We start from the raw sequence: 26,439 nt of genomic DNA, 5'->3' as shown, positions 1-26,439 counted from the left end.
TTTCATACCTTTTTTTTAAATTTCAAAATATACTGAAATCTCGAGAATATCTAAAAATGGCTGTATTGCATTACTTTTCAACAAGCATCGGTTGCTATCCGTTATTAATGCCAATATTTACACAATGTGTGTGTTAACCCAATCGTACCCAATGCTCACCCGCCCTTTGTTTAAATGTCCTTGTAAGTCAATTAAACTCTGAACCTGCGCAGATCTAGTTTTTAGCGCGACGCCGCCTTTACTGACTAGGCACTTTTCCACCATAGTGTAGTCATATCTGTTTATACTAACACAATTACCGCAAAACAGATTTTTTTGCTTATACAGTCTCATACATTAACTTAATTAACTCACATTTTAAGATATTAAACTTGAATATCATACTAGTTAAAAAGTACTTTATTTTAGCACTTTAGCCCACTAACCATAGTCATGCCTCCATCTAGTGGAGAGGCCCTTTCCCTTAAGGCGAAGCGATATCGCTACTGGGAACCCGTTCAGCATTTAACATCGACCATAGTGTCGTCTGCTCATCGAGTTGCAGTCCTCGTGTTGTGAGCGTCCTGCTAGCAGTACGACACTGCGGTTCTATTTGCATGATTTTCGTGTGTAGTTTCGCTTGCGGATTTCAATAACGTACCGAGAACCACAAATCCCTACGCGGGCAGATTTGTTACTGTGTTGCTAGCAACTCTTAGATGAATTTGTTACTGTGTTTATTGTCCTTCGTCACTGCAGTCGAATTCTCCGTTAATCATTAGTGTATTCTCAGCAGTCTGACGCGGTTTTTATCGGTAAAATGGCTGAGAAGTTTACGAAATTCGCCAAGGGAATGATGGCCAGCGGCAGCGGTTCTTCACCTAAAGGAGTTGGAACCGGTGTTACACTTTTGGCTGCCGGAGCTGGCCTGTTGTATGGGGCCTCTCAGTCCGTCTATACTGTCGAAGGTGGCCACCGAGCAATCATTTTTTCGCGTATTGGTGGTGTAAAAGAGGAAGTCTACGCTGAGGGTTTGCATTTCCGTATCCCGTGGCTGCAATGGCCAATTATCTACGATATTCGCTCCAAGCCGAGGAAGATCTCATCACCCACGGGATCGAAAGATCTCCAGATGGTGAATATCTCATTACGAGTGCTGTCGCGCCCTGATGCCGCTCGGCTACCTACGATGTACCGTAATCTTGGTACCGATTACGATGAACGTGTCCTGCCATCGATCTGCAATGAAGTGCTGAAGTCGGTCGTAGCGAAATTCAATGCATCCCAACTAATCACTATGCGACAGCAGGTTAGCAATGTTATGAGAATTCCATGAGTAGTTATCATTCGGATTTTCAATGGATCTATGTTATTCAGTGGAGCGCGGTCGGTCGCTTGTTGCTGCCATGTGGAACAAAACCCGTCCTACTGTCTTATACAAATATGTATGAAATTTGTTTACTTCTATTGGCGAGCATTCGGTACGCTTCGCAATTAAATATAGAATGCCACAATCATCAAATTAATGTGCAAACTTCGTAGATACTAAGGCCGTTCTGCCAGCTTCGGATGTACTTTTGCATATTAGCGTTGTTAAAACGACGTAATCGTTCCTCGTTTACCCATTGTAAACATGGAACAGGCAGCGGTAGTACGGCCTCCCCGGCAACGTACCGTTCAGATGAGATGGTTTTCAATAGTATATTAGCTCCTTGTTAGAAAGAGGCACGATGCCTCTTTGTGTTATGGTAGTCAAAACGCTGTTGTTTTACGAATGTTCGTACTTATTAGTTACATAGCTCGCATGTTGCGCGCAAGACGAAACATCATCGAAGGTGTCATAGTGTCTTTTGACTAGTATAACTTCATATCCGCTTCGCTACAAGTCCTATATTTGTTTTGGGAATTATAGTATTAAACGATTTTCTATAAGATGTATGAAGTGTCCATTTTGTCCTATAGAAGTTATGCTTTCAGGAAGAGTAAACATTTTCAAAATGTCATCTTGAAACATGTATGTTGTTTTATAACTCGTACTTCTAGCTAGATAATATGCTGTTTGACTGTATCATACTATAACTGGACTCCGTATGATATTTTCTGTATGAGGGAAAACGTGCCACTTAAATTCAGTTTGTAATTAAAGCGGCGGCTTAATCTTCTGGTAATTTTTTTTTATCTTTTTTTGGTTCTGAATTCAGTTTGGTATTCAATTCATTGTTATTATCGTTCATGTTTTAGGTTTCGATGCTGATCCGCAAGGAGTTAACGGATAGAGCCCGTGATTTCAACATTATTCTGGATGACGCCGCGATCACGGAGTTGTCCTTCGGCAAGGAGTACACGGCCGCTGTTGAGGCTAAACAGGTTGCCCAGCAGGATGCTCAGCGTGCGGCCTTCATTGTTGAACAGGCCAAACAAGAGAAACAACAGAAAATCGTGCACGCAGAAGGAGAGGCCCAAGCAGCTAAACTGATTGGAGAAGCCATTGCCCAGAATCCTGGCTACCTCAAGCTTAGGAAGTTCCGCGCCGCGCAACAGATTGCGCGCACTATTTCTCAGAGTCATAACAAGGTCTACCTTGACGCCCAGTCTCTGATGTTGAATATTGCCGACGAAAAGTTTGATCTGCAGAAGGTTGGACGCAAGTAGACTTCTGGTTCTAACGAAACTGAAGGTCTCCTGTTGGCTCAATCACATGATTGACGTCGTGGTTTAGTTTCATTTTAAACTGCAAGTGGATAAAAATATATGTTGACAAAGAAACACTTATAAAAAGACGGGCACACCGAGATTTCGCTGCTTAGAGAATACACGACGCGCTATGAATACCAATGTGTAAAAAAATTACTGGAAAACGGTGAAAATTTTTAAAATCAATAACGACAACATACAGAGCAACCATAAGCGTAGAACATCGTGTAGAAAATGGCAGTCCCCATAATGCACAGTGCCGTTTCGTATAGTAAGCTTTAATTGGTGGCAATTATAAAAAAGCCTAAAAATTGGTGTTGCATTAAAACGGTAACCGAAAAACTATAAGCGATCAAGATTCCCATTGGCGGAATTCTTCAGGTTTACTTAGCACGGTTACTCTTGGGTGCAATTCAGTTTTCCTATACTTTGATACATGAACAGAAAAATGTATATCGATTACTCATAAATAAGAGGAAGTGAAGTGCTATGTGCAAGTTTAGTAAGGTGTTAACGGTAGTGTATTGTATGGATGGAAATACCATGTAAGCTATTTAAAATCTAGATTATGGATTAAAATGAAAGTGTGGCAGTTAGATTGATAAATAAATCGAAAACTTTGGAATTTTATATTTCACATTATTGTTTGTGTGCGTATTTTTTTGATTAACTACGGAAAATAGCGTATATCTTGTATAACTAAATATACATGATAATGCTATAGTAGACTAGTATTTGAATATTTATTCATTTAAAATTGGTTATAAGAATGACTAAAATAGTAAATAGTAAGTCTCGCCTCGATCTCCATATGATTTAAATGATTGTTTCTAATTGAGTTCTTCATATTAGGACACCGTACAATTAAGTTAAACTGTCGTCAACTTTATCACATTTTCTACCCATAGTATATTTTAAGGATATTCGTGCTGAAAACGTTCAGCCTCATGCAAAACAGTGCAGTGATTTAAAATTTTACCGTCTTTTCCACGTATAAACAGTTAGTTTCTTTTAGAAACCTAGGGTTGCTTCGCCATTTTTGTTTTCCTCTTGTTGGTTGACTTTATTTTTATTGCATTTTAGATCAGTTCCACGCACAAAAATTTCGAATGAGCAAAAAGGTATAAGGTAACGTAGAAAGTCGGGCCTCGCATATTTTTCCGCAGCAGTTTTTTAATTCGTAGATTTTGGTGCTGGTGCTTCTTGATGCATCTTTTTTTTCTGAATAAAGGCGTATATATTAATGCTCCTGTAGCAGAAATTCTCTGAGAATCGATAGCTTTTTTTCTTTTGAGTATCAACTGCACAAGTAATCAGTTCACGGCGATGTTATATCGAAACTTTTTTTTGTTGATGCAAAGTGATTTTTCGAAAAGTTCAAGACTGAAGGACTCAAAATAGCCAATAACATTATCATGAACATTTTTTAAAACTTAACATCGTGGATTCTTACAAAACTAGCCTAAGTAAAATGTATGCTATTATAAAAACTTTTTTACTAAACACGCATATAATTAATAGAATGTTTAGAATACCGTATCTAGAATCGTGTTCGTATATTTCGCAAATATAAATCACCTCTTTTGATTTACAATTTACATACATCGTCAATAACACCCTATCCAAGATCTGCCAATATTTGCGATTAGCGGTAATGAAAATGAACAGCCTAATATGTCGCATCGCTGAGTGCCGAAATAGGACACAATTATTCTTCCATGTCTTTCTATCCTGGTGGTTCACCTGTAAAAATCAAAACATCTAACTTTATTTCCGAAAAAAAGTTCCTCAAACTAAACTACTGGCAGCTTCGTAGGCTATCTGCAATAGCATCTAGGGTGCACGCCAAATAGATATCGAATTGTCCCTGCACACAAAGTCCGTCTATGTTTTGAGCTAAAACATCATCTTTAGTTGAAAAAAAGAACAAACGAGTGGCATATAGTGCTTCGATAATGGCAGCTATGGTTGCTGTACTTGCTATGGTCGGTCGCTAACGTTAATGCATGCCGCATGTTTCCAAATTACTTTTCAGTGGTTCGTTATGGCTAGACGACCGGTATATTGCCGAGGGACAGAAAGAAAGTGGGGAGGAGACAAAAGGACGTTTCGTAAGTCTCACTTTGGCTTTCGCTATATAAGGAACGGCCGGTAAGCGGAGTCCTATGAACTGTCTGTGTCATACGATAATTCGACCTGGCTGACATCCAGTATACCACCTACGTTTCGTCCTATGCCCGTGCGGGACTTTACCATTAAATGTTTTAAAGGTTTGTACTTTTCGTGCTTCTTTCGCGAATTTAATGAATCAAAATGCTGCTTCACGCACTCGTATTCAGGTGAGGGAGAGAGAAGACTGTCATCGGTTGACGGCAGTTGAGTCGAAACCGCCGGTTATCGGGTGTAAAGATACCGTTTCGAAGTTGCCGTTTTGTCTTTCGTCTAGATTATGCTCTGTTTCCTTTTACTTCTGCATATGGCGAACGCTATCAAGTTTTCAAAATAATGTTTATTGATGCAAAAAACATTAGCCCTATAAATTCAAATGTGAGTTGCAAGGTGAGACAGAAAACAGTGCGATTGTGTCCCTAAATATGATCCATCATAAAAATATCAGTATCTAACTGTAAACAGCAGTCACACTCGGAAACACATACGCCAAAACAGATGCAACTAGAGATTCGTAAGCAGGCGCTGTGGCTACAATTATCCAGAGCTATCAATTTGGAGAAGGAGCTTCCAACGACGGCGAATTTTTATATTGCGCTGGTAATAGGCCTTCGGCCGCCATAGAGTCAGACCATATTTGATAAACAAAAGCTTTGCTTCATTATTAATTTCAATCAATATGCATTAGGACTGAACATCTAATAAGAAGTGAACTATCTTAAAAAGGGTGATAGTCATTTTGAGTAAAGCAGTACCACATATATGGCACTGTCCTTCGCGAGTTGGGGGATTTTAGAAGGTTGTCGACCTCATCGGGAAAACTAATAATAATTAATAGTTTGCATTCGGGTCCTATACATACATCGTGAGTTATGCAGCGACATTTATCAACAAGTGCATCCCTACTTACTGTGGCAATTTTAAAGATAAAAATATAGACATATCCAAACACAGGCGTATAGTTAAGAGTAAACATGTGTATCGATCTTGCGATTAATGCCCGATGTTTATCTCAAACCGGTACTCATCTATCCGTTTCGTTAGCATATGGAATAAAAAGCATAACATAAGATATGCATCCAGCCTTTTTTGAGGCGGCAGCCAAATTATTAGAATGAAAACGTTCAAAACAAGGAGCGCACGCCTAGAGCCGGCCCGTTCACTGAGACCTGAGGAAGGACTAATGCGTTTCTTTTCCAGTTATTGTTTACTCGCTAAATTAGCTTAATAATTTCAACAATTTAATATACTTTCTAGCTTCATCCTCAGTCCCTTTTTTTCTCTCCTTTTCTCGGCCGAAGTTCAGTTGCGATGTCCGAGTATCTATGGCAAGTTCCTCATTGCTCTCAATTATCCCTCAAGGCAAAACCCGGCTGATAAACCGCCAGGACGTTTGGGTACTTTCAATGGAGGACAAAGCACGGAAAAATGGTTCCAGAGTGCTACGAAAGGGTGTGGTGAGCGCATTGTTGCATGAGCACTCTGATGCAATAAAAAAATTAGGCTGGATTTCGAAGGAGAGCAAATTAGTTTACTGTAAGTAGCATTAGCAGTATCTCACCGAAGTGGAATAACCACTAGGCTAATCGATGAGCGGATAGTGATGGTACATTGGCTTCCAAGGAACGTCTATCAGGGTATAAAACCAGACGAAACAAGTGACACTTTATCAGGGAGTTAAGGGAAGACAGAACCGTAGTGAGCCTAGAGTGTGACAAAATAAGGGCTTGCTAAAACCGGCAACTTTGCCCACATCTGTGTATACACTTTGATGCCCGAGACCTACATGGGTTTTCTGGCGTGGTTGATAGTAGAGGTCATTAGGATCGCTGATTACGTCCTGCTAAAATTGGAAGGAAAAATTGGATAAAATCAAGCTGAGCAGCATTAATTCACTAAGATAAACTGTATTTTCAGCATGGGGTATCTTCATACAACTTCACGATAAGTCTTTTTTTTTAATCAGGTTTTCAATAAATGTAGCACTGAGAATAATACTATGAAAATAATACTGATGAAATCATAGCCACCATCGTTTTCTATATTCCTACAAATAGGACTTGATGTGTTACCTCGCTAGGCCGTGTTCTGTGTGGCTAAGTTGATAATTCTGCAACTATTTTTTCAGTTTTTTCGTAATCCCTTGGCAAAGAAAAGAGACAATTAATAATCAACGTGAATATATATATTCTAGGGCCTCAAGGCAGAATTTGTTTAGCTGAGTTGATGATATTCAAAAAGCTACTCTACCAGAGCACTTTTTGGAATACTATTAAAGGGTTACATTCATTTGAATAAAATGATTAAGCTATTTTATTTACCGAACGCTTGCGCCTTGCGGGAAAACGCAGTACGTGGAAGTATAATATCTTATCGAGTTATTTTAGTCAAGCAATGTATTAGTACGCAAGCAAAACCTAACACAGTCTTTGGAAGCTAGAATGACATAATATTTTTGGTTGAAACAGATACTACAAAATTATTTCATGTTGAAACAAGTATGTATGTTTCAAAAAAAGCAGCGATCGGTTAGGCAATCTCTCTGGTTTCGTACATATGAGTACAGATCTGGATTGAATCTGAGTTCCTTTTCACTTTCTTTTGGTCAACCTAAATCCTTTGTCTTTCTCGTAGTATCTTCTCCTCAGCAAAGATGGATATAAGCACATCAGAATGGATCCTACGGCAGATGCCCGCTTAGACAGAGCCGGTCGTTCGTTTAGAAATTCTTGAGCAGACTTCTTTTCGGCTTTTCTGTTCAGACAGAACCGACTGGGAACTAGGAAAAAGGGCCAGCAGGCAACTGGCACGGCGAGGCCCTCTTTCGCTCAGGCACAGGTTGTCTCCTTTTTTGTCCCGTGTGGCCTGACGGCACAGAAAGGGTCATCAAAGGGACTACGGCCTCCGTCTCCTTCAAATAAAAGGACAGGATTTGGCGGAGTCGCCAAAAAAGTCAAAGAAATCTGGAACATATCAGAAGCTAGCTTGCTCATGCCGCCGGAGATCGGTAAAGACTGTCTGATATTGCGGTAAGGAATGCATATAATAGGAAATATGCGTCGACATTTAAGTTATATTAGGTGTATATTGACCTACGACCCACCAAGTTTATCATTGTCTCACAGATCGTAAAGCAAGTAATTACTCTACTCGGACCATTATAGTTTTTCAGTATTTGACTATATTTGGTGAAAAGGGAGAACAGATCATTTAAAATACTTGTACTCGTAAAATATATGTACTTGTTTAAATCTTAGACCAGTCTCTCTGTGAGATTTTTCGATAAACTACGTTTTCGAAACATTCTTAGAGTTATACTTAGTTAAAAGCGGTTAGGTGCTAAAACATTTTTTCAGACCCTTACCTAGGTCATCGGCTAATGAACATTTAACTAATACCGTCTGTAACTCATATGAATGAAATTAACAATTTTTTCTGACATGCACATATCACTAAGGTTTATAAATCTGCAGCTGTTTTTAGTTTTAGACTACCCCCAAGCACCTACGTATGACGATTTCACGCAGATCATACGTGACCCTATTTCGAGCTCTCCTGTGCATGTAATGTACTGGGTCTTAATTCTATTATCGCATATTGTAGGCATCGTTGAGGTGTGGGTAATGGTCTTAATGTTTCGTTTTGGTTGCTTTGCTAGTTCTATATGGTAAACAGAAAAGAGAATGTTTGATTAAACTTGTGTCGTTTATACTAAGTTTACTGCATTTTTTGATCAGAAAAGGAAATATTAGTTCACTCTGATCTCAAATGTTGGACTGATGAATCATAAGCCCCATCATCGCTGTTGTGCTCTAAACATAGGGTACTGGTTAAGCTCAGACCAATCATACGGTGACCGCATGACATCACTGTAATGCTGTGGGAAACTTTTATTGAAAATGTTTAATGAAAATGGGTAAAGAGTACCAGCACAATGGATTCAACCAGTTACCTTCTGTAAGTTCCCTTACTTTAAGATAGCCGAATTCCCTTTCGATTGGAACTGGATAATTACACAATTGGATGCAAGAAATATTTACTATACAACGACATAGAGAACTTTGCCGCTGCAGGTGTGCAAGTCATTGACCTAGTATTGATTGCAGATTAATTTATTTATTAGCTTTACATGAAGGTACAGCGTCAAAAATCACTGTCCTGTTGTCATCAAACATGGCATAAACAAATAATTATACTCGGATGCACCTATCGTGTCTATGAAGTTATGGGTTCGCTCATGTTTTGAAGCGGCCAGCTTCGAAACTCTCTCGTCACGAATAACGCGAATCAGCACAGACAGAGGCGAATTCGCACCTCCCCGATTGGTTGTGTTTATAGTAGCGGTAATTTGCGGTTTGCCAATGCTGACCGATAAGAAACCTAGGATGTCAATTCAAATGTGAACGACCAGTGATTCGCATGCAATAGTTGCAAACGAAATGGGCTATAAAATACTTTGCTATCATAATTTCGCATGAGGGCCAACAGTAACCAACCGTTAAAACACAAGGCTTGAAAGGTTCAGCTGAGGAAAGATGAAAAATTCGTTATTTTAAGAAGATCTGTTCTTCTTTTCTCATAATATCAGCAGAGGCGAATCATGTTATTTTGTTCCGAAATTCGCGTAAATACTATGTTAGGCCGTAATCGCTTAACAGGGGTCCAGGCAGTGCACCAGGGTCGTGTAACAAGTGGAACTAAATAGCCAATTATTTTCCATATAACCTATTTGTTTTCGAACTACATTAATGCAATCAATAAGACTAGCAAGTATATCGGAGACGCTGGGAGCGTCTCGAGTTCGTTAGTCAATTGGTGGAGTGGCCTATGGCTTCGATTGCAAATACATATGAAGCCCAATCAAATTAGCCTGTAGCTGGAACCTATTTTGAATTCATTACAATCATACAAGCCGGGAACAGCCGTACTCAGACAAGGCACAAATCTATTATCACTTCGTAGTTACACGTCACTTACAATTAGCCAACTACAGGCTACGTTCTCATCAACTGATGTCGAAATATTTTCGTGTTTTTTAACAAATCAAAATTCAGTATTCATTTGTTTCTTATTATTGGCTTCTGGTTTGTGTGGCCACATAGAACACAGGTTTTAGACGATAATGCAGAGAAAAAACACAACTTTTCCATTACGGGAAACCAAATCTCCAGCTTGTGAGCCCACTCTACTGCCAGTTGCCCGTAGACGCTTTCCCCTTCACTGAATACGGCGTTTATTCATTTTGCGTTGTGTCCTTTTAAAGATTAGAAAATGCCGATATGATTTATGCGCGAAGCTAGTTTCTATATCCCGATGAAATCTCTCCTCCAAGCGTGACTCCTTCATCAAAACTGTCCCTGTTCCTTTTGCAGAAAAACCGTAAATAATTTTGCTTGAAGGAAGATTTCTACTTGAGATGTAAGTTAAAACTTGTGGTGGTCAAAATTACTTCCGCGAGCTATAGATTAATCTCTGGAGGAAGAACGTCCTTTTCAAAAAAGAAAAACTAGGTGTGAAAAGACAACTGAATGATATTCTATTTTTAATATTGTTTTCGTTGCGTGTGTTTTGCTATTGTACACTATGCTTTATTAGAACGTTTATATTTTGTCACATTTAAGATTCACTGGCGGCGATTTTTATTGAATTTTTACCTGGTTTGCTTAATAGGTGTGCCCAAGCTATTAGCAATGTTCATCCACCCCTTGACGCGTTACTTGTCTGCCACTAAGTTGCAGCTAGAAGAGACAAGCCTTCCGCGTTCGATTCTCTATCTGTAAAGTGTCTTTTCCGACTATTGTGTGCGAGACAATTTCTAACCTTAAGTTGACTTTTTTTCATTTCGAGGTTCCAATTCGCGGCCACCAGGGGTCCGCATATGCATCGAGTGCTCGCGCTGTTTTTCCTATCGGAATATGTCCCATGTCATGACCACCACCACACTTGTCATCGTCTTTACGTCAGAATAGCACGCACTTAGACCACTTTGATGTTTCTTTCCGGTTGTTACCAGGCGATCGTCAAGAGAGAGCGCGGTTTCTGCATCTGTTGACTTATTGGCTCTCTCCGACTCTTTTCGACTTCCGCCCAGTTCCACCTTCGCTATCGTTTTATCCTAATCTGCCCGAAAAGAGTTCGATTTTAGCTCGTGAAATAGCCGCAGATGGAAAGTCATTAGAAAGTTAAAAATGGCTAACTATACGGAGGAGCAGTGGCCGCCTTTCCCTGGGCAGATCCTACGTGACTTGTAGGTAGAGAGAAATGGAACCTCAGGCTAGCAATCTAAAAAAGAGCAGTGACATCCAAGTTTTATGAACGTCTGCAGAAACGGATATATTAGTAGCTTACTCTAACGTCAACACAACGAGGTTATATGAAAGGCAAAATAAGTCTAAACCTCCTTAGCAAACCGAAAGCAAAAGCTGCTATTGTTTCTTTTTAGAAGATAGTAAGAAGCATTTAAATTTATATATATATAAATTCATATATATAACGAGAGACTGCAGACATGCATTCAATTTATATACGATAGCCTATTATTACTAATTTTGATAGCAAAAGAGTCCAAGGAAACTCTAATGCTGTTACTTTGTAGGTAGGTTGGCATAACAGAAAGAAGGTTATTCCTGAAATGTAAGTCAGTATTTAATAGAAAAAAAACAAACTCAAATACGTAGACCTTGTTGAAATCTCCTGATCGCTATTGGTTCAGTCGTTCATTAATAACAGTAAATCGCCCTTCTATATGTCACATGGATTTTTTTTCTGTCGATTTCAAGGTGCAATTCTCACTGTAGGTCAGGCCTCGGCTCTTTGTTGTGACACCTACATTATTTTCTGCTTCACAGGTTCGACCTCTGCAAAGCTATGATAGTCAGCGAATTCTATTTTAGTCCCCTATCGGCACGTATATCTGACCTACCTAAGATGATAAACGGCAGAGTGTATTATAGACCCTCGTGGACATGTAATAGAGCAAACAACAAAAGTTAGAAAAACGGTTGGGTAGTCATCGATGTTCTGTACACGTAATGTACCCATGCTATGTTTTGGTTCGGTTCGTACATTGTATAGTACCATGCCGTTTTGTCGCATATATCTATATATATAAGACGATTAACACTCGAATATTGTCGACGCTATCGAGGAAAAGTAGAAGCGGTGATAACATTCGAGGGCGTCAAATCGGGCGGGCACGCGCATCTATAGGAACGGCCAATTCAAGAGCGCCTATAGAGTTTACTATTATTGTACTGTCCCATCCCAGCTTATCGTGGTCAGCTTAAATCCTAACCCCGATTATTTAGTTGTCTAGCACACCTCATGGATATACCGTGACGTTCTACAAAGGGCAGCTGATCGGGTCGCAAAGGTATCGACTACGTCCTAGACTAGTTTTGCTTGAACGCTCCTCGGCCGACGAACTGTTCGTTTATTAGGCGAGCACGCCATCGTGCCTACAGAGAGTAGATCAAAATTCTGCCTCGTAACCGTGTGAAGTGGTGTCACTTTGATTGTCTCAAGCGCGTGCGTTCTTTACTATGTGTGGCGTGTGAAAGGATCATCTAGTTCGCGGCATGACAACTTGTTACAAACGATACTCCCAGTATAGCGATGATAACACGAGAAATTGAATATGTAGAGGTTATATACGTGCCAAAAAACCTATTTCTCGAGTTTCAGGTTTGCACAAACCGAATTGAATGCAGTGTTTTTTCTGTCGAACTTTATAATAAAATGATTCTCGAAAATAACGCTATAGCGTAGCGTCTCACGCTTCAGCGATCGACTAATATTCGTGATTGACATTAGTTTTTTTCGGTTTTTTCTTTCTACTCGGACTTACGTGAATCGACAGATATCGGAAACTCTAAGGACGACTACCCTGCGTTGTATAGCTTGCAAACGCAGGAAGCGGTGCCGCTGTTCTTTGTCAGTATGCGACATGATATGGTTTGCGAACCATTCGTTCAAGGGCCATCGTTCTCAAAGGACAATTTTTTGCTAGATTGTTACTCCGTCATGAGGTGTCGAGATGACTGTTATTGCCTCATGTCAACCGCAAGCCTCACAACTTGCTAATTCAAGTTATGAAGTTACTCCGTACTAGTTTTTCGTAATTCTGATTTTCTGGGTAGCCAAGGATTATCGAAGAAGAGTAGGCCTGGACTTCTTTTGCATAGTAAAAGACCAGTCGCAAAGTATGATATCGCTGCGATCAGATGACTAAAAAAATCACCAGACAGTAGTTCGGCCATTGTATTAAATCAGGGCTGGGATTGTGCAGGAACGCTGCAGACTAGCGGACAATAAATAGGAGAATCAAAAAGCATAGACTTCAGTTAGTATAAGTAAGCTCTGCCGTCCACCGCTAGCTTCCATCTTCAAGTGAGATCCGGATCCATATTATTCGATAAGGGTTTCATTGTCAATGAAGCTCAAAATGTTCTTTTTGAGAGATCGCTTACTGGACCCAGTCCGGCGAACGCTATCGTCTTGGTCAGTCGAAAATTATGCAATGAATCAGAATGAGAAAATACCCGTGTCAGTAGGTTAAATTACAGCACATCGATTGTCAAAGAATTGTTTGCCATTAGTATCTTTCAAAGTATAATTTATTTATACTTATATTTACAATTATATTTATAATTGACCAAACGCCTGAATGTTATACATTGGGTAGAAATCAATAACCTTTTCCAGCACTTAGCGGCAAGAGATAGTTAAAGGTTTTATCTACTTCTATCCAGATAAATACAGTGGCTCCGTAGAGATCAACGTAATTCTCTAAATCAAACATACTGAAGAATCCAGTGGTATACCAAACTAAGTGACTTATGTTTCGCCTTCTAGTGCATGCCCATCCATGCCATAACATATTATACCGATTGGATAGATATCCCGTGCTTGCAGCTTGACGCCCGGGTTATTGGGGTTTGCTCAATCAATTTATGAATTAATTTCTCCTCAGGTATTGACATTTCCTTCGTTTTTATCCACCAGCGACCTTAAGATAGAAGTAACCATCTTTTACTCTTCGCGTGTATAGCCCATCGCCCAGATTTTTTCATTCTTACCGAACTGAACTGAGAGGAAGGGATAAACGGGCCTTATGTGTGGCCAACTTAGAGAGAAACGATGTACAAGAGGCTATTGAGATTGCCTGGCATTCCATCCATTCGAACGGAGCAGATGGGGCAACCGTCCAGCAGGGTAGAAAAAAGGAGGGGAAGAAGCACCGTCTAGAAGTAGATGGGAATGCACAGAATAATGACGTTTCTGCGGCAATTGATGGTTTTCGTCATTAACCATCAATGTAAATGCGCGGTACTGATATGGAAGTCTCGGAACACCTGACTATCTATATAATGGGAGAAGTGTCGATGTTCCGGTAACATAAATATGTAAATCGAGGAAACCGTAAAACAACCTTCGAGTATGTAAGCGCTTGCGTCAAAATTCGTTCAAAACAAATAATCATAATAAAAGTTTAGGCTAACAGAATAGCAATAGCAATTTGATAACTGACCTTCTGCCAAAGTCGGGATATCAGGACAATCTGAACCTTGTACAAGCAGCTTTACTGAAAAACATCCCTTTAAGACAACATCTACGTTTTTGTCAGTCGGGTGCTCTGTTTCTATCTTAAGTGTTTTTTCACCCTTCTTTTATTGTCGGAACATTCAAAGGTAAGCACTCGGTCTTCACTTGATGGCCGGTCGCATATGGCAGTGAGATCTTACAGAGAATTAGGTTGCAGTGCGTCGAATGTGTTCCGATGCCAATAAAGCGCGTGAAAGAGGTTTTCAGAGCAGGCTCTGGCCTGTAGAAACTTCTAAAATTACGTGATTTTGAACTGTAACCGATTTGATTTACCTGGTGAAAACACCCACGGCGAGTTCTTAGTTCGTGAGCAAGTCAGCTTCACTTGAACTACAGACAATGCTCATAACAGACAGTGTGGCGAGGGCTTTTGATCAGATCTGAGGAGAATATTATTTCATCAGGCGTTTAGATGATTTGGCCATACTGTTTCGTGCGGAATGTTGGCGACGCGGTTTCACGTGTGGTGTGTTAAACGTGCTATTGTTCCTGTTCATCGCTTTCCAACGTTTTAAAAATCTAATGGTAGCACGTCTGACTGTCTAAAATAATATTTAATGGATTATGTTCTGGACCTAAAGCACGAAAAATTGTTTATAATTATACGGCAACTTTCAGTTTCATATATTGGCAGTGATTTAGGTCTAAAAATTGTAGCTGCGAAAGATGTAGCTGACAAACTCAGTTCCCAAAAAAACAGTCCATCCTATGCCTTCGAGCACTCTTGCTGTACTATGTCAACATCTACTCATAGCAATATCATTAACTCCTGCCTGTAACTCATGCAATAACCGTAGTCGCTCCGTGTTCCAGTTGAGTTACAAATGGTTGCCTCCCTTCCCAGTCTCATCGATTCCTTACAGTTAAAGCCTTCAGTCAGTAAAAAGGCCGAGATGGTTATTTCTTGTGGAAACTTGAAGAAGTCGAATAAATCTGTAACCACAATCTGGACGCAACTCCACACGTCTTACGCTTGGCACAGCAGCTTTCTTACGTGAACCGTAATGGCAAACATCCGTGCAGTATTCGATGATCAAAAAACCTGTTACCTTGTATAGCACTTCTTATGCTGCGTTTTTCAGTTGCGTTCTAAATAAATACGTTTCGCTGATCTCTTGAAAACGATTTTTCAGTGAAAAGCGAAGCCCACAGAGGGCATCAAATGCAGGATTCGGAATTGCTGGCATGCTCATTTTGGCTCGTCGTCGTCAGCCTGTTGCCACCTCCGGGTTCTGCTAAATATTGCTTTATATGAGGGGTTGTCCAAGAGTCCATAAGTGCGTAATTAAGATACAGCGAATGTAAAAGCACGCGAGACATAAACTGTCTAAATTAAGTCTAATGAGTCACGACTAAAAGGTTTTATAAATAAGCGTAATATTAAGACGACTTTGTTGCCAAGTTTATAGAGAGGCGCCAACATGACACGTGGCAAAAAGTACAGTCATTTATGGCGTGGAAGCCGTGTGGGATCTACGAAGTTTTGTTGTCGAAACCGATGAATATGCAAAGATACGATAGCGGGTAGAGCACTAGAGACTCATTTGGGGTTGTCTTTGGCTGTTTTAGAGCTGAGTTAGATAAGTTAGAACTGTAGATTTCTGTACGCAAAGTAAGTTTGCTTTGTGCGTGTTAAGTGAAGCTCTTCTAAAAAGCGACTTATCTAAGTCGTTCCTCTGAGGTTTATAACATAGCAAACCTCTAAACTAATGATCACTTAAGTAATCTCTTAGTGATATTGAATTCGGTTTTGCGTGCGGTAAAACAACTACTGTTCCATAATTACGACTAGATAAGATGTTGACTGTTTTTCTGTACTAAACAGCATAATCCAAAGGCTTTTAGGCGACTGCGTTTCATAAAATATACTAATTTATAATGAAAAGATAGAACCTCACTATCTCTGTGTAAATGAGAGCGCCATTATTGACACTTGCTTGAATATCAGCTCGAATCGATTTTGAAGTAACGTGACAGATGTGTGCCGTATTATTTACCTTAATAAAATTCTGAATTCTTGAATTACGAATTTCTTCAGCGAGTAGAACATTCATCCGACATGCGGGCGAGCTGAAATGGCCGACAGATAGAGTCTCATGGTTTCATCGTAATATAACCGATCTTGAATGTTGAAGTACTACTGAACGACGAATCATTAAACCAGAGCTTTGATGACCGCCAGCTGGGTATGGCTAGTAGGGTATCGAGACGCTGGAAAGACCAGAGAAAAGGGAAGTTTTCCGAAAAACTCTAAGAAAATTTGAGGTACGTCGAGAAATTCCTGCCTGCTGCCCATCCTTTATTTAGAGGTGACTTGTCAAAATCACCACTCAGGCCTTCGCCAATCGTTTAGTTGCGAGAGAGTAGGCAAGTCAAGGACCAACCGTAGAAGAAAGACTAAATATTTCGAAACTTGACGATCTGTAAAGTGATGAAAAAGCTTCGTAAAACAACCGCTCCTGTCTCCCCGCCCCTTGTGTCGTTAGGATGCTTGAGGAGGTCGCCTAGTACTTGGTGAAGGGCCGCCTTGCTGCGGTTTTTAATGTACCCGGCATTACACTCCTAAAAGGTATTTTTAAGAGTCATTGAAAGGCTGTCAACTTGTAAAGGCCACATAAAGCCAGGCCTGCGAAGCACTAAGGGTGCGCGAGCAATGATGTCGTGAAGAATAGTCTCGCTGCTGAGAATAGCCAAAGAGGTTGAATAATCAATAAAAATTAAATATTAAATTATTTGAATTTATTTATCGCCTAAATATTCTTGACTAACGTAAATAGGCAATATGTGAAGCGACCATCAGTCTGGTTAACAACCTGTTTTATGTGGCACCGACGGTAAGCCGTAATCACCGTATAACATACTTTCATTTTACATAATGCTTATAACATGACTTGAAATACACTTTGAAATCTCTGTTATGCTATATTAATTTTTCTGAGTATGAGTGAGTAAAACTGCTATCGCAATGAAGCGTACTCTCATTTGTCCTTTTATCTTCATCTGATCTTTCCAGCCATAATAAAAATAATCCCACATTATATATATAACCACGTATAATCCTCTTCTCATCAACGCGTTACCTGTATATAATTTTCGAGTGTTGCACCATAGCTTTCCTGCTTGTATGTTGTATCAAACATAAGGGCGCATGGCAGTAACGATAATAAGGCCTAGGACTAGAAAAACAGGACATGCTTGCTGCCGGCGACAAGGATCCGGTGACCAATCAATAGACGAAAAGAGAAATCACGTCCTGATAATCTATCAGCAACATCAGGCCGATGAGCGATTTTTTCCCGTAGCAAATTCGGACCCAATCAGGCTATTAGAAGCGACGTGTGTCAGTCGCAAACCGGAAAAAAAATTACGACCGTTAGTTAGGGATATTTTCAATGTCGCTTAGGCTGTTCCTAGGCCAGTGTCATTTGGTTGCGTCCCTTGAGCGACAACGTACGGATATGCTAGCGAGTTTAAAAGCATTTTAACATATTGTATAGTATAATGTCAATTGAAACGTTAGTAGCTTAAGTCGGTACAAATCATTTGTTTAATTGCATAATACTTGGCGGTCATACCTATTTTAGCACAGAGAAAATAATTGTTGTCGCTGATGATGATGATGATTTTTAAATTTCAACCAAAACGCGGCTAAATTAAAGCGGAACATTAATAATGCATGAAGTAATTAATTAGGCTCTTGAGAATAGTGTCCTAAAATATAATAGAAATAATTTCATCTATCTATATTTTTATCAGAAGTCTTCATCGTCGGATTAATATCTACTGCTAACCAGTACAGTTTTGTGTATTACATAGAATGTAGTTAAAGAAAACGCTAAATAATGATAGCTTTATAAGTTCAAAGCTAAGCACATTTAGATGTGCAGATTCCAAGACACAGATCACTATCTGTCCTACACTCTCTATTGCTTGATAATAATAATTTCGGGTAATTTTTGTTCGGCGATGCATCAGTTCACTTCTTTTCTTGCTCCTTCAGGTAACCATGTCGCTCAATTGTTTCTTTGGATGCAGAGCATGGTTTCCCGTTTTGCCAAGCTAGAACTCGTTGTGGCCATGGGGTTGATTATGGCGTGCCCGTTTCTAATCCTCGTAGAACGTAACAGCCAAGTCACAATACCGACTAGCCACAGAGTGGTAGCCAAATCATCGGTACAGGTAGGGTTCGCTCGTATCACAATTCCGATGCAGACCAAAGCACCCCAGCTTGTAAGTAAACTGCACGAATCCCCTTACCAACAACGTTGCGTGCAATGCGCGCCTCCGCGGGGCGCCAAACACGACCTCTACTCTATAATCGTTATTGACGTCGTTATCACCGCTCCAATTTGGGATATATTCTAATTTGATAACGCTGTATATGGTCGGGGGCGAAAAATTACGTGCTTTCAGCGCCAATACTGGGCAGTAAAAGGCTGGGTAGTGGGGATACCTTTTCGTAAAAACGAACACATGCTTTATATAGATTTGCATTAGATAATCTACTACAAGTATCTACTAATATAAACACTATGGGTAGATAGGAGATTGATTACAGGATTAAGCATCACTCAGGGTTTTTTACAGGAAACAATTTAGTCATGGAAGGCATTCTACAATTCAATAATTTTAATACTCTAAGGATATAAACTGGTTGATTCCAAATTTGATTTAGTTCGGGATTAACGAAATTAGAGAACATATAGAAGGAATACTTCCCTTGCGTTGTATCATTTTTGTTGTACAATATATCATTTTTCTCTTTGCCTGCCGAAATACGCCTTTTCGCCAACTCGTATCATCTTAAGGCGTTTGCTACGTTGGAACTGAAGGTATTTTCACTAGAGTCCGTTAAACGCCGTGATCTCTAGTGAGTAATGTGAAAACATTATATATCTTCGGCCAAGAATCGCCGTTTTTAACGGACACTTAAATGTATATGATAAAATATAGAGGCGCTTCGCGAAGCTGACCAGACCGTATTAATAATAATAATAATAATAAAAGGCGGATGGCTACGGCATTTGTATATTAAACATGTATTATATATAACACTACGATGCAAGCCAAGTAAAACCCAATTTAAAAGAAGCCCAATAAAATGAAGGTAGTTATTGCTTAGATGACAAAAATAAAAGCAGGCTTCGATAAACACGTGAAATTTTCGAAAATATTACTTACCCTATTAGTTCTTTCATTAGACTTCCGACACGACCTGTGATAAAAGCAATGTCACTAATGAGAAAAACAACGACGATCGTCTCAATAAACAGACAAAAAATCAACTCTCAGACGAAAAAGCAAGGGGAAAAAAAAAATATATATATATATATAATACAAAATTCCCCTTTATATTGAAACTCATGAAAAATATATTTTAAAATGAGTTACCATTTTCGGAATATATATCCATTAAGTTAAATTTAACTTTCTCCAAATCATCAAAATTATATATATAATTGTTCTTATTTTAATAACGTTTTTTGTCTTTGTAAGTATTTTGAGAGATGTGTTTAAACGTACTTAATGGAAGTGAATAAAGCCTTTTGAGTAATCAATAAATGCTCATATCCTTTTTTCTTTTTCCGCTACTCGTAATAACATAATGTATATGTTCTGTCCGCTTAGTTTTGCTCGGAAGCATTATTTGGTCTAACTTCGAAGGCATCGGCCTCTATGACACGTTAGTTGACAAAAAGGGGACTGAGATAAATAATCATCAAGTAGAATTCATTGCGAGATATTGACAGAACCGCCCATTTCCCCATCCAGCTGGAGCGTAGCCACGAAACCCTCTGCTCTGTCACTTACCAGTCAGCCTTGAAATGAACCTCCTTGTTGTTTCGTAACCAGTGAAACAAAGCTTCAAAAAGCTTTTTTCCATGCGCGGAAAAACAGCGATAACTAACTGATTCCGGAGATAGTGAGGCACAACGATGAGTAAGATTACAGATGTGTACTATGTGTCATTTGTGCAGCTCGTATCCCCCGTGAGTAAACAGTGTGCAGTAGGCGTGTGGGAAGAATAGACGGAAGTTCTGCCTCTATGCATCTGAATTTTTGCTTATGCGTGTGTGTTATAGGGTCGATGTTATTGCTGAACCAAATGTGGGAGATTTAAAAGCCGTATTCGACGTATGGTTTTCTTTCTCTGAATGGAGGAATATACGAGGTATGATATTTTTAGGTCAAACGGTACTTATATGTCGACTCAGTCTGCAGATGGGCCCGGATGGCAGAGAGTCACGGGGCGCGTCCTTACTGCAAACCATTGAGTTATGAGTTGCTTAGTACGTAACACACTACATTTGCGTAGTTTAAAATAGTTTCCTCTGAATCTTGTTGGCGAATTAGAGAAATTTGCACAGTTACAGATGGTGACCTGATGCAATGTTAACACTGTTCCGAAAGCCACACTTTAAACGTATATGTTTGTCATGGACGGTGACATGATCTAAAAGTCGAAGTGTCTGACGTCTCGTCTAGATGCCTAAACACGCGTATGGTATATACATAAACGCCATATGCTCTCGTATGATACTGCCAGAGGAGAAACTCGCTTGGTTTCGAAAATATCAAAGACATCCAAATTGCAGTATTTTTTTTCTCACGTATATCATATTGGTTACCTATTGTAAGGCTGGCGAGTAACGACCTCAAAACATTAGGACCTCAGGACAAATGCGTACCTGTGACGTCTATGTATTTGCTGACTTAACAAATTGAATTGATCCTAATAAACCTAAGTAGAACGACACGGCTTGATCTCGGTCGGCAGATGTTTAAACAGAAATATTCTTCTGTGGCTCAACTCGCTTATTTACTCTGTACCCGCTTCTGGTCCCTGCTACGAAAAACCAGCCGGAGTTACCAACACTCAAAAAGTAATTGCCCATTACGGACCGCCTGGAAAAATTCCCCCTTTCAAAGCAACTTTTTAACCCCATTTCGTTTTGATCGTTTCGTTCATTGAGTTTGAAAGTACACGTAAGTTGCCTTTCTCTAGCCATGTTGGTTAATCAGAGATGAAACATGTGAACAAACTAAATACGCGACAAAACTGAGTGCGGCGCGGACGCATGTTTGTGTTAGTTCAGACGTTAACGACGACGAAGCGTTCGCATGTTTGTGTTAGTTCAGACGTTAACGACGACGAAGCGTTCGCATGTTTGTGTTAGTTCAGACGTTAACGACGACGAAGCGTTCGCATGTTTGTGTTAGTTCAGACGTTAACGACGACGAAGCGTTCGCATGTTTGTGTTAGTTCAGACGTTAACGACGACGAAGCGTTCGCGCATGAAAGGAACTTTGCGACCTTCGGTTCTCTGAGACCGGAAGGTACGGGGTCTTATGGTTAGTTTTAAAAATTCTATTTGAGATACTGCTCGACTACGTTTAATAGGAAGGGATACGTTTTCATCAAAATAATATGTCGTTGAATAGAGTGTAATATACATGGATGCATGCAGGTGGGACTTGGGGGTTTGAAGGTCTTTCTTCTTTGTCTAGTTCCATTTTCGTTTGTGTTTTTTGCAAAAGAAACGATTATTTATCTCATACTCATTTCAACAGAACATTAGAGGAGAATATATCTATACCATTACTAAGCAGGAACAGTTACGGTATCTCTGCTGGAGTTCGTGAGACGATAACTAACATTTCCTAGCAAGCAAATACGTAGCTTCCAAATATTCTGATTTAAATATGGCAATATGTCAACCCGACTCATTTGCTGTAAACTTCCGCAACGGAGACAATTTCCTGCTTGACTCTATCAAGTTGCGCAAGTTGCGCTTACTTGCATAAGGAACGCGCAAAGGCATACAACAGTACAAAAGAGCGAGCTTATTTACCGAATCAACACCAAACATAATGTATGTATAACATTTGACTCAGTCTATCCACAAACACATATGTAAAGCAACAATAGGAACAGTAACTTCGACATCGAAGTCCATGCATACCACCGCGTTTACTTCATTTTTGGTACCTTTTCCTATCGTATTTTATGGCGACAGCAAATGGTAGGACGTATTTCGGCCCTGTCTACCTCTAGGCATGTGGCTCTCCCCGTCATCTGGTCCGTATCGGCCGTGGGGCAATTGTGCTAGACTGTGCTGTTTCAAGACTGTAGCTTGGCTTGTGAGCGTAAACAGGTTTGCTAGTAAATGTTTCAAAGTTTGTATGTCGGCCCTTTACTCAGTAATGGTGAAAATACGGTGCTCTGTTGAATTGTTCGCTGACGTTCCGATATGTCAAAACTGATTGTGAAAAGATTACAATCAGCGACCAGATCGGCTTCGCAACCTCGAGAACTGAGTGAATTCGGTGAACGACTTGGCCTGCTTTCTCTTTTAACGTACAGGCAACCATATGAGGGATTGTTTCTCGGATTTCATCTGTCAAAGATAGAGTATAAGAATAGCATTATCAGCTTGTTCGAGTTTCTAAGAGCTACTTCCATCGTCGTTGCTCCGTTAAATTTTCGTAATAGGTTGAAGTCTATGCTTTTTAATTTTTCTTGATCATCCTCACTATACATGTATTAGGTTATTACCTTATTTGTTGAATTATTTGTATATTATGTTACCTTAAAAATGTAAGTACAAAATTAATAAAAAAGAGAAAAAAGCCGTGTTTTGTATATCTACCGGCTCCCGTCAAGTATCGATGTTATTGAATATGTAGAAATATAGTTAATATTATAACACTATTTTTGTTATTTTTACCTGTAATCTATTGAAGATATAAATTACCCGATGTGAACCCTTTTCAGTCGATTTCACCTCAGCCACAGTTCCAGGTCAATGCTGGCAAGCAAAACACCATTTATTGTAGAACTTTCACACCTAAAAGCCGTCGACATGTATGTGTGTGAAGGGCTACACATTCTAGGCCATAAAACAGACGTTTACAAATAATTCTAGTAGGACGGGCAGTAAACGGATCACCTCGTGCTGTTCTTATCACCCAACTTCGATTATCCACTCCCCGACATTTGACACGCTTTAATGGCGGTCCTATAATTGTATTTTTTGTTTCGAAGATCTACTCTGCCGTACACTCGAATGGCTGTCCAAACGCACAGCACGTCGCGGCCTTCGTGTGGTCCCGTTTTGAGGGGCGTACAACTGTATGTCGGGCTGTTCCATACAGGGATATTTGCACGATGTACATTGCTAGCGCAAAGACAATGGAGCTAAGCCAACTGAACACGAGTTGAAGGTTCGAGCAGCAATTTGTATTTAGTTTAAGCATCGTGCCCTTTACTTCAATGAATTTTATGTACAGGGGAAAAAATTCGTGCCCGACGTACTTGCCAGCAACATTATGAAAACGAGTACGTGAGAAATAGTAGATTAGAGACAGAAGTAGACGCGACTGTAGAACGAGTAAAAGAGGTTGCAATTGCCATTGTGATGAAGAATTGATGTGACTGAATTGACGTGTGGACGCTAGTTCTGTCTGAGTAACTCTAATTCTGTTAAATTCAATGATGTTATATTGTTTGTGGTAAATGTAAGTTTACAGTGCCTGTGGAACGTCGTTACACTTCTTCATGGGGATTGTCACGTTATCTCTCTTGCTTGTTATTACTAAGAGGAGAATGTTAACTACAGTGTCTCATGTGCAGTCGTCTATCTAACAACTTAAATTTCCCAAGATCAAATCAACGATCCCTAACATCGGCAACGTGATGCTCTTCAATTTTATTGCCTCGCCCTTTCAACCACGATAAACCAGGCAGCCAATTTTGTCAGATGTTGATTGAAGTTTTTTTATGTTGGGCAGTTAACATTTCAATGCACCATGCATAATATAATGTGACTGTCGATGTTGCGAGTCTTTTTCATAACTTCTTTATATATAGCCCTTCTTTCACCAGTCATTATAATCGCATATTCGTATCCACAGTAAACCCTAGTCCTCATAATGATATTGTTTTGCCCTTAGCCGTCACGTAATAGGCCACCATCAACGGGACGTTGACTCGACGGAATGATAACATATGAAACAAGTAGACGCACAACATAGAGAAAAGCCCAAAAATGAAATAGGAAATGTCTATGATAAATGGAATCGATCTCATTGATTCTACGTTAGCATTCATACATCTTGTGATTACATTACTAGCCCCTGCTTTTACTTGGCGTACTGGAGCCTTCCTTTGCCTCTTAGTTTGCAGATCCAATAAGCGCGATGACTTTGTCCCCAAGCATCTCTCTTTCACGTTTCTTTAGTCTATAACTTGTTTTTGTATAAAATAAAAGCCTACTACTATTACATATTCTTATCGTAGTTTTCATCAGCTACTCCCATTCGCTATAACATCACACGCATTTCGCCTCGAATTAACTGAGTATCTGCTACACACGTTCTAGAACTATAGCACTTAATAACACACAGACGGATCTATACGCGAATCCGTAGTCACCATGTACACTTGCACCTGTACATGACATGTCATGTACAGGCTTTCGCTCTATCAGTCTACTGCTCGACGCCAAACAAGGGAAGATGAAAAGCCATTTGAACCGCTGGCAGGATTCGCCGCTGCTGTTGGTGTAGGCTGAATGGAATAGACAATACGATGCTAAGAAGATCGTGGCAGAGAACAAGGGAACATCGAAGAAAACGGACCGCAGTAAACCGTAGAACCAACCTCCTTTTTACGGCTGCGTACATTACGCCTGTAACAGTGCTGATCTTGACTTGAGGGCCGAAAAACGAGAAACGAGGCTAAGCTGGACTCTTACGTCGCCATCGCGTAGGGGCGCCGCGTGATCAAATATCGTCCAGTAGCGTTCGACTGCTGTTCCAGTCGGGATGCGTGTAAGCCAAGGTGCCCTACACACTCCTTGACGGGCCGAGTGAAGAGGCAACAAGTGTAAACGTAGAAGGGTACAGACTACCGTGGGGTTAAGTGAACGATAGTTATGTCTCTGAGGGCTTAAATTAGCGAAAAACCTAGAAGCGTGCGGAGCAACATGAGAGCTGATACGAGCGCAGATATATATAAAAAGGGAAAGAGGTTTACGAAAAGAAGAATATTAACACCACGTACGTCGACGGAGCGGCACTGGACCGCAACCGGTTGGGCGCCTACGTTACCCCCAAAATGGCGATGAAATACTGGTGAGGAGCTTAAAGTGCAATGGGAACGCGTTAAAGGACGAAGCTCCGTTGCTTTACTAGAACAAAAAAAGAGCAAAACATTTGGTAAGCTTTTGGGTTTTTTCAAAGCACTGAGCCCGTGGGACTCAAATTTTTCCGGCACATCTGTGCCCCTATACGTAGGATACGAACCAGTGGTTTTCGCTGATTTTACAGTCAAAAATTTAGCTGGGAACGGCCGTTGCAGAATCGATGTAAAAACGGGTCTGTAAAGTCTTCTTCCTTCGATCCTATCTATAGGTTAGAGGAAGTCTGGAACGTCCTAGATTAAGGACGCAGCCTGAAATGTTATTATTATTTAATATCGTAAGGAGAAAAGGATACATAGGCATATATGCATGGCTAGCTGTACTGCCTCGAATACTATTACATCTCCTATTTTTTGATATTATTTTTCTGGGAAGGCTTCTTTAAATTGGGTAGATGATATGTTCGAAGTCTTGTATCAAATTAAAACGACATCAAATCCGGACAAATATAAATGCGTTGATTATAAGCATATAAATGGGTAATGCTGTCACCACTGTATAAGGTCGACCTTCAATGGGCCCTGAATAGGTTGCGTTACGAATTATAGATGCCTTGCCTTGCCTTTCAACCGTCTCGGAATACGACGAACTGGATAGCCATGTACCAATAAATAACATGGGCATGCTGCCTTCAATATATACTATGTTGGCGGAGTATTATACAGGGATCCGCCTTCGGAAGATCAGAAACCTCGGTATCAGTTTTTTCCTTTTTACAAACATACCTACCTTGCTAATTAGTTGTCGTGATGAATAATTAGCACAATGGATTGTTACTGCGCATAGCACC

At 40.0% G+C, this 26,439-nt stretch overlaps 1 protein-coding gene and 2 long non-coding RNA genes across 4 annotated transcripts in view; 2 read left to right on the top strand and 1 right to left on the bottom strand.

Moving 5' to 3' along the window:
- Positions 1 to 514: 514 nt before the first annotated feature.
- Phb2 (prohibitin 2) lies at positions 515 to 3,315 on the top strand. The gene is made up of 2 exons (XM_022804332.2): positions 515 to 1,288; positions 2,221 to 3,315. Exons 1-2 carry the CDS (start codon positions 800 to 802, stop codon positions 2,629 to 2,631), a joined length of 900 nt encoding a protein of 299 aa, XP_022660067.1. The 5' UTR covers positions 515 to 799; the 3' UTR covers positions 2,632 to 3,315.
- LOC147755723 (uncharacterized) lies at positions 2,738 to 24,798 on the bottom strand. Its single transcript, XR_015325846.1, has 5 exons — positions 20,257 to 24,798; positions 19,627 to 19,660; positions 17,526 to 17,767; positions 16,443 to 16,515; positions 2,738 to 4,416 (listed from the first exon to the last, which is right to left on the bottom strand). It is a non-coding gene; the product is annotated as an uncharacterized LOC147755723 (long non-coding RNA).
- The window catches only part of LOC147755721 (uncharacterized), a 56,281-nt gene continuing 34,170 nt past the window's right edge, over positions 4,329 to 26,439 (top strand). For both annotated transcript variants that reach the window (XR_015325839.1, XR_015325838.1), the window contains exons 1-2: positions 4,329 to 4,943; positions 18,446 to 18,624. This is a non-coding gene — a long non-coding RNA (uncharacterized LOC147755721). The remainder of the gene's footprint in view (positions 4,944 to 18,445; positions 18,625 to 26,439) is intronic.

Source organism: Varroa destructor, unplaced genomic scaffold, assembly GCF_002443255.2.
Source record: "Varroa destructor unplaced genomic scaffold, Vdes_3.0 BEIS01000004.1, whole genome shotgun sequence".
NCBI classification, from domain to species: domain Eukaryota; kingdom Metazoa; phylum Arthropoda; class Arachnida; order Mesostigmata; family Varroidae; genus Varroa; species Varroa destructor.
The sequence above is the reverse complement of the archived record's forward strand: the minus strand, read 5'-3'. Positions and strand labels throughout refer to the sequence as shown.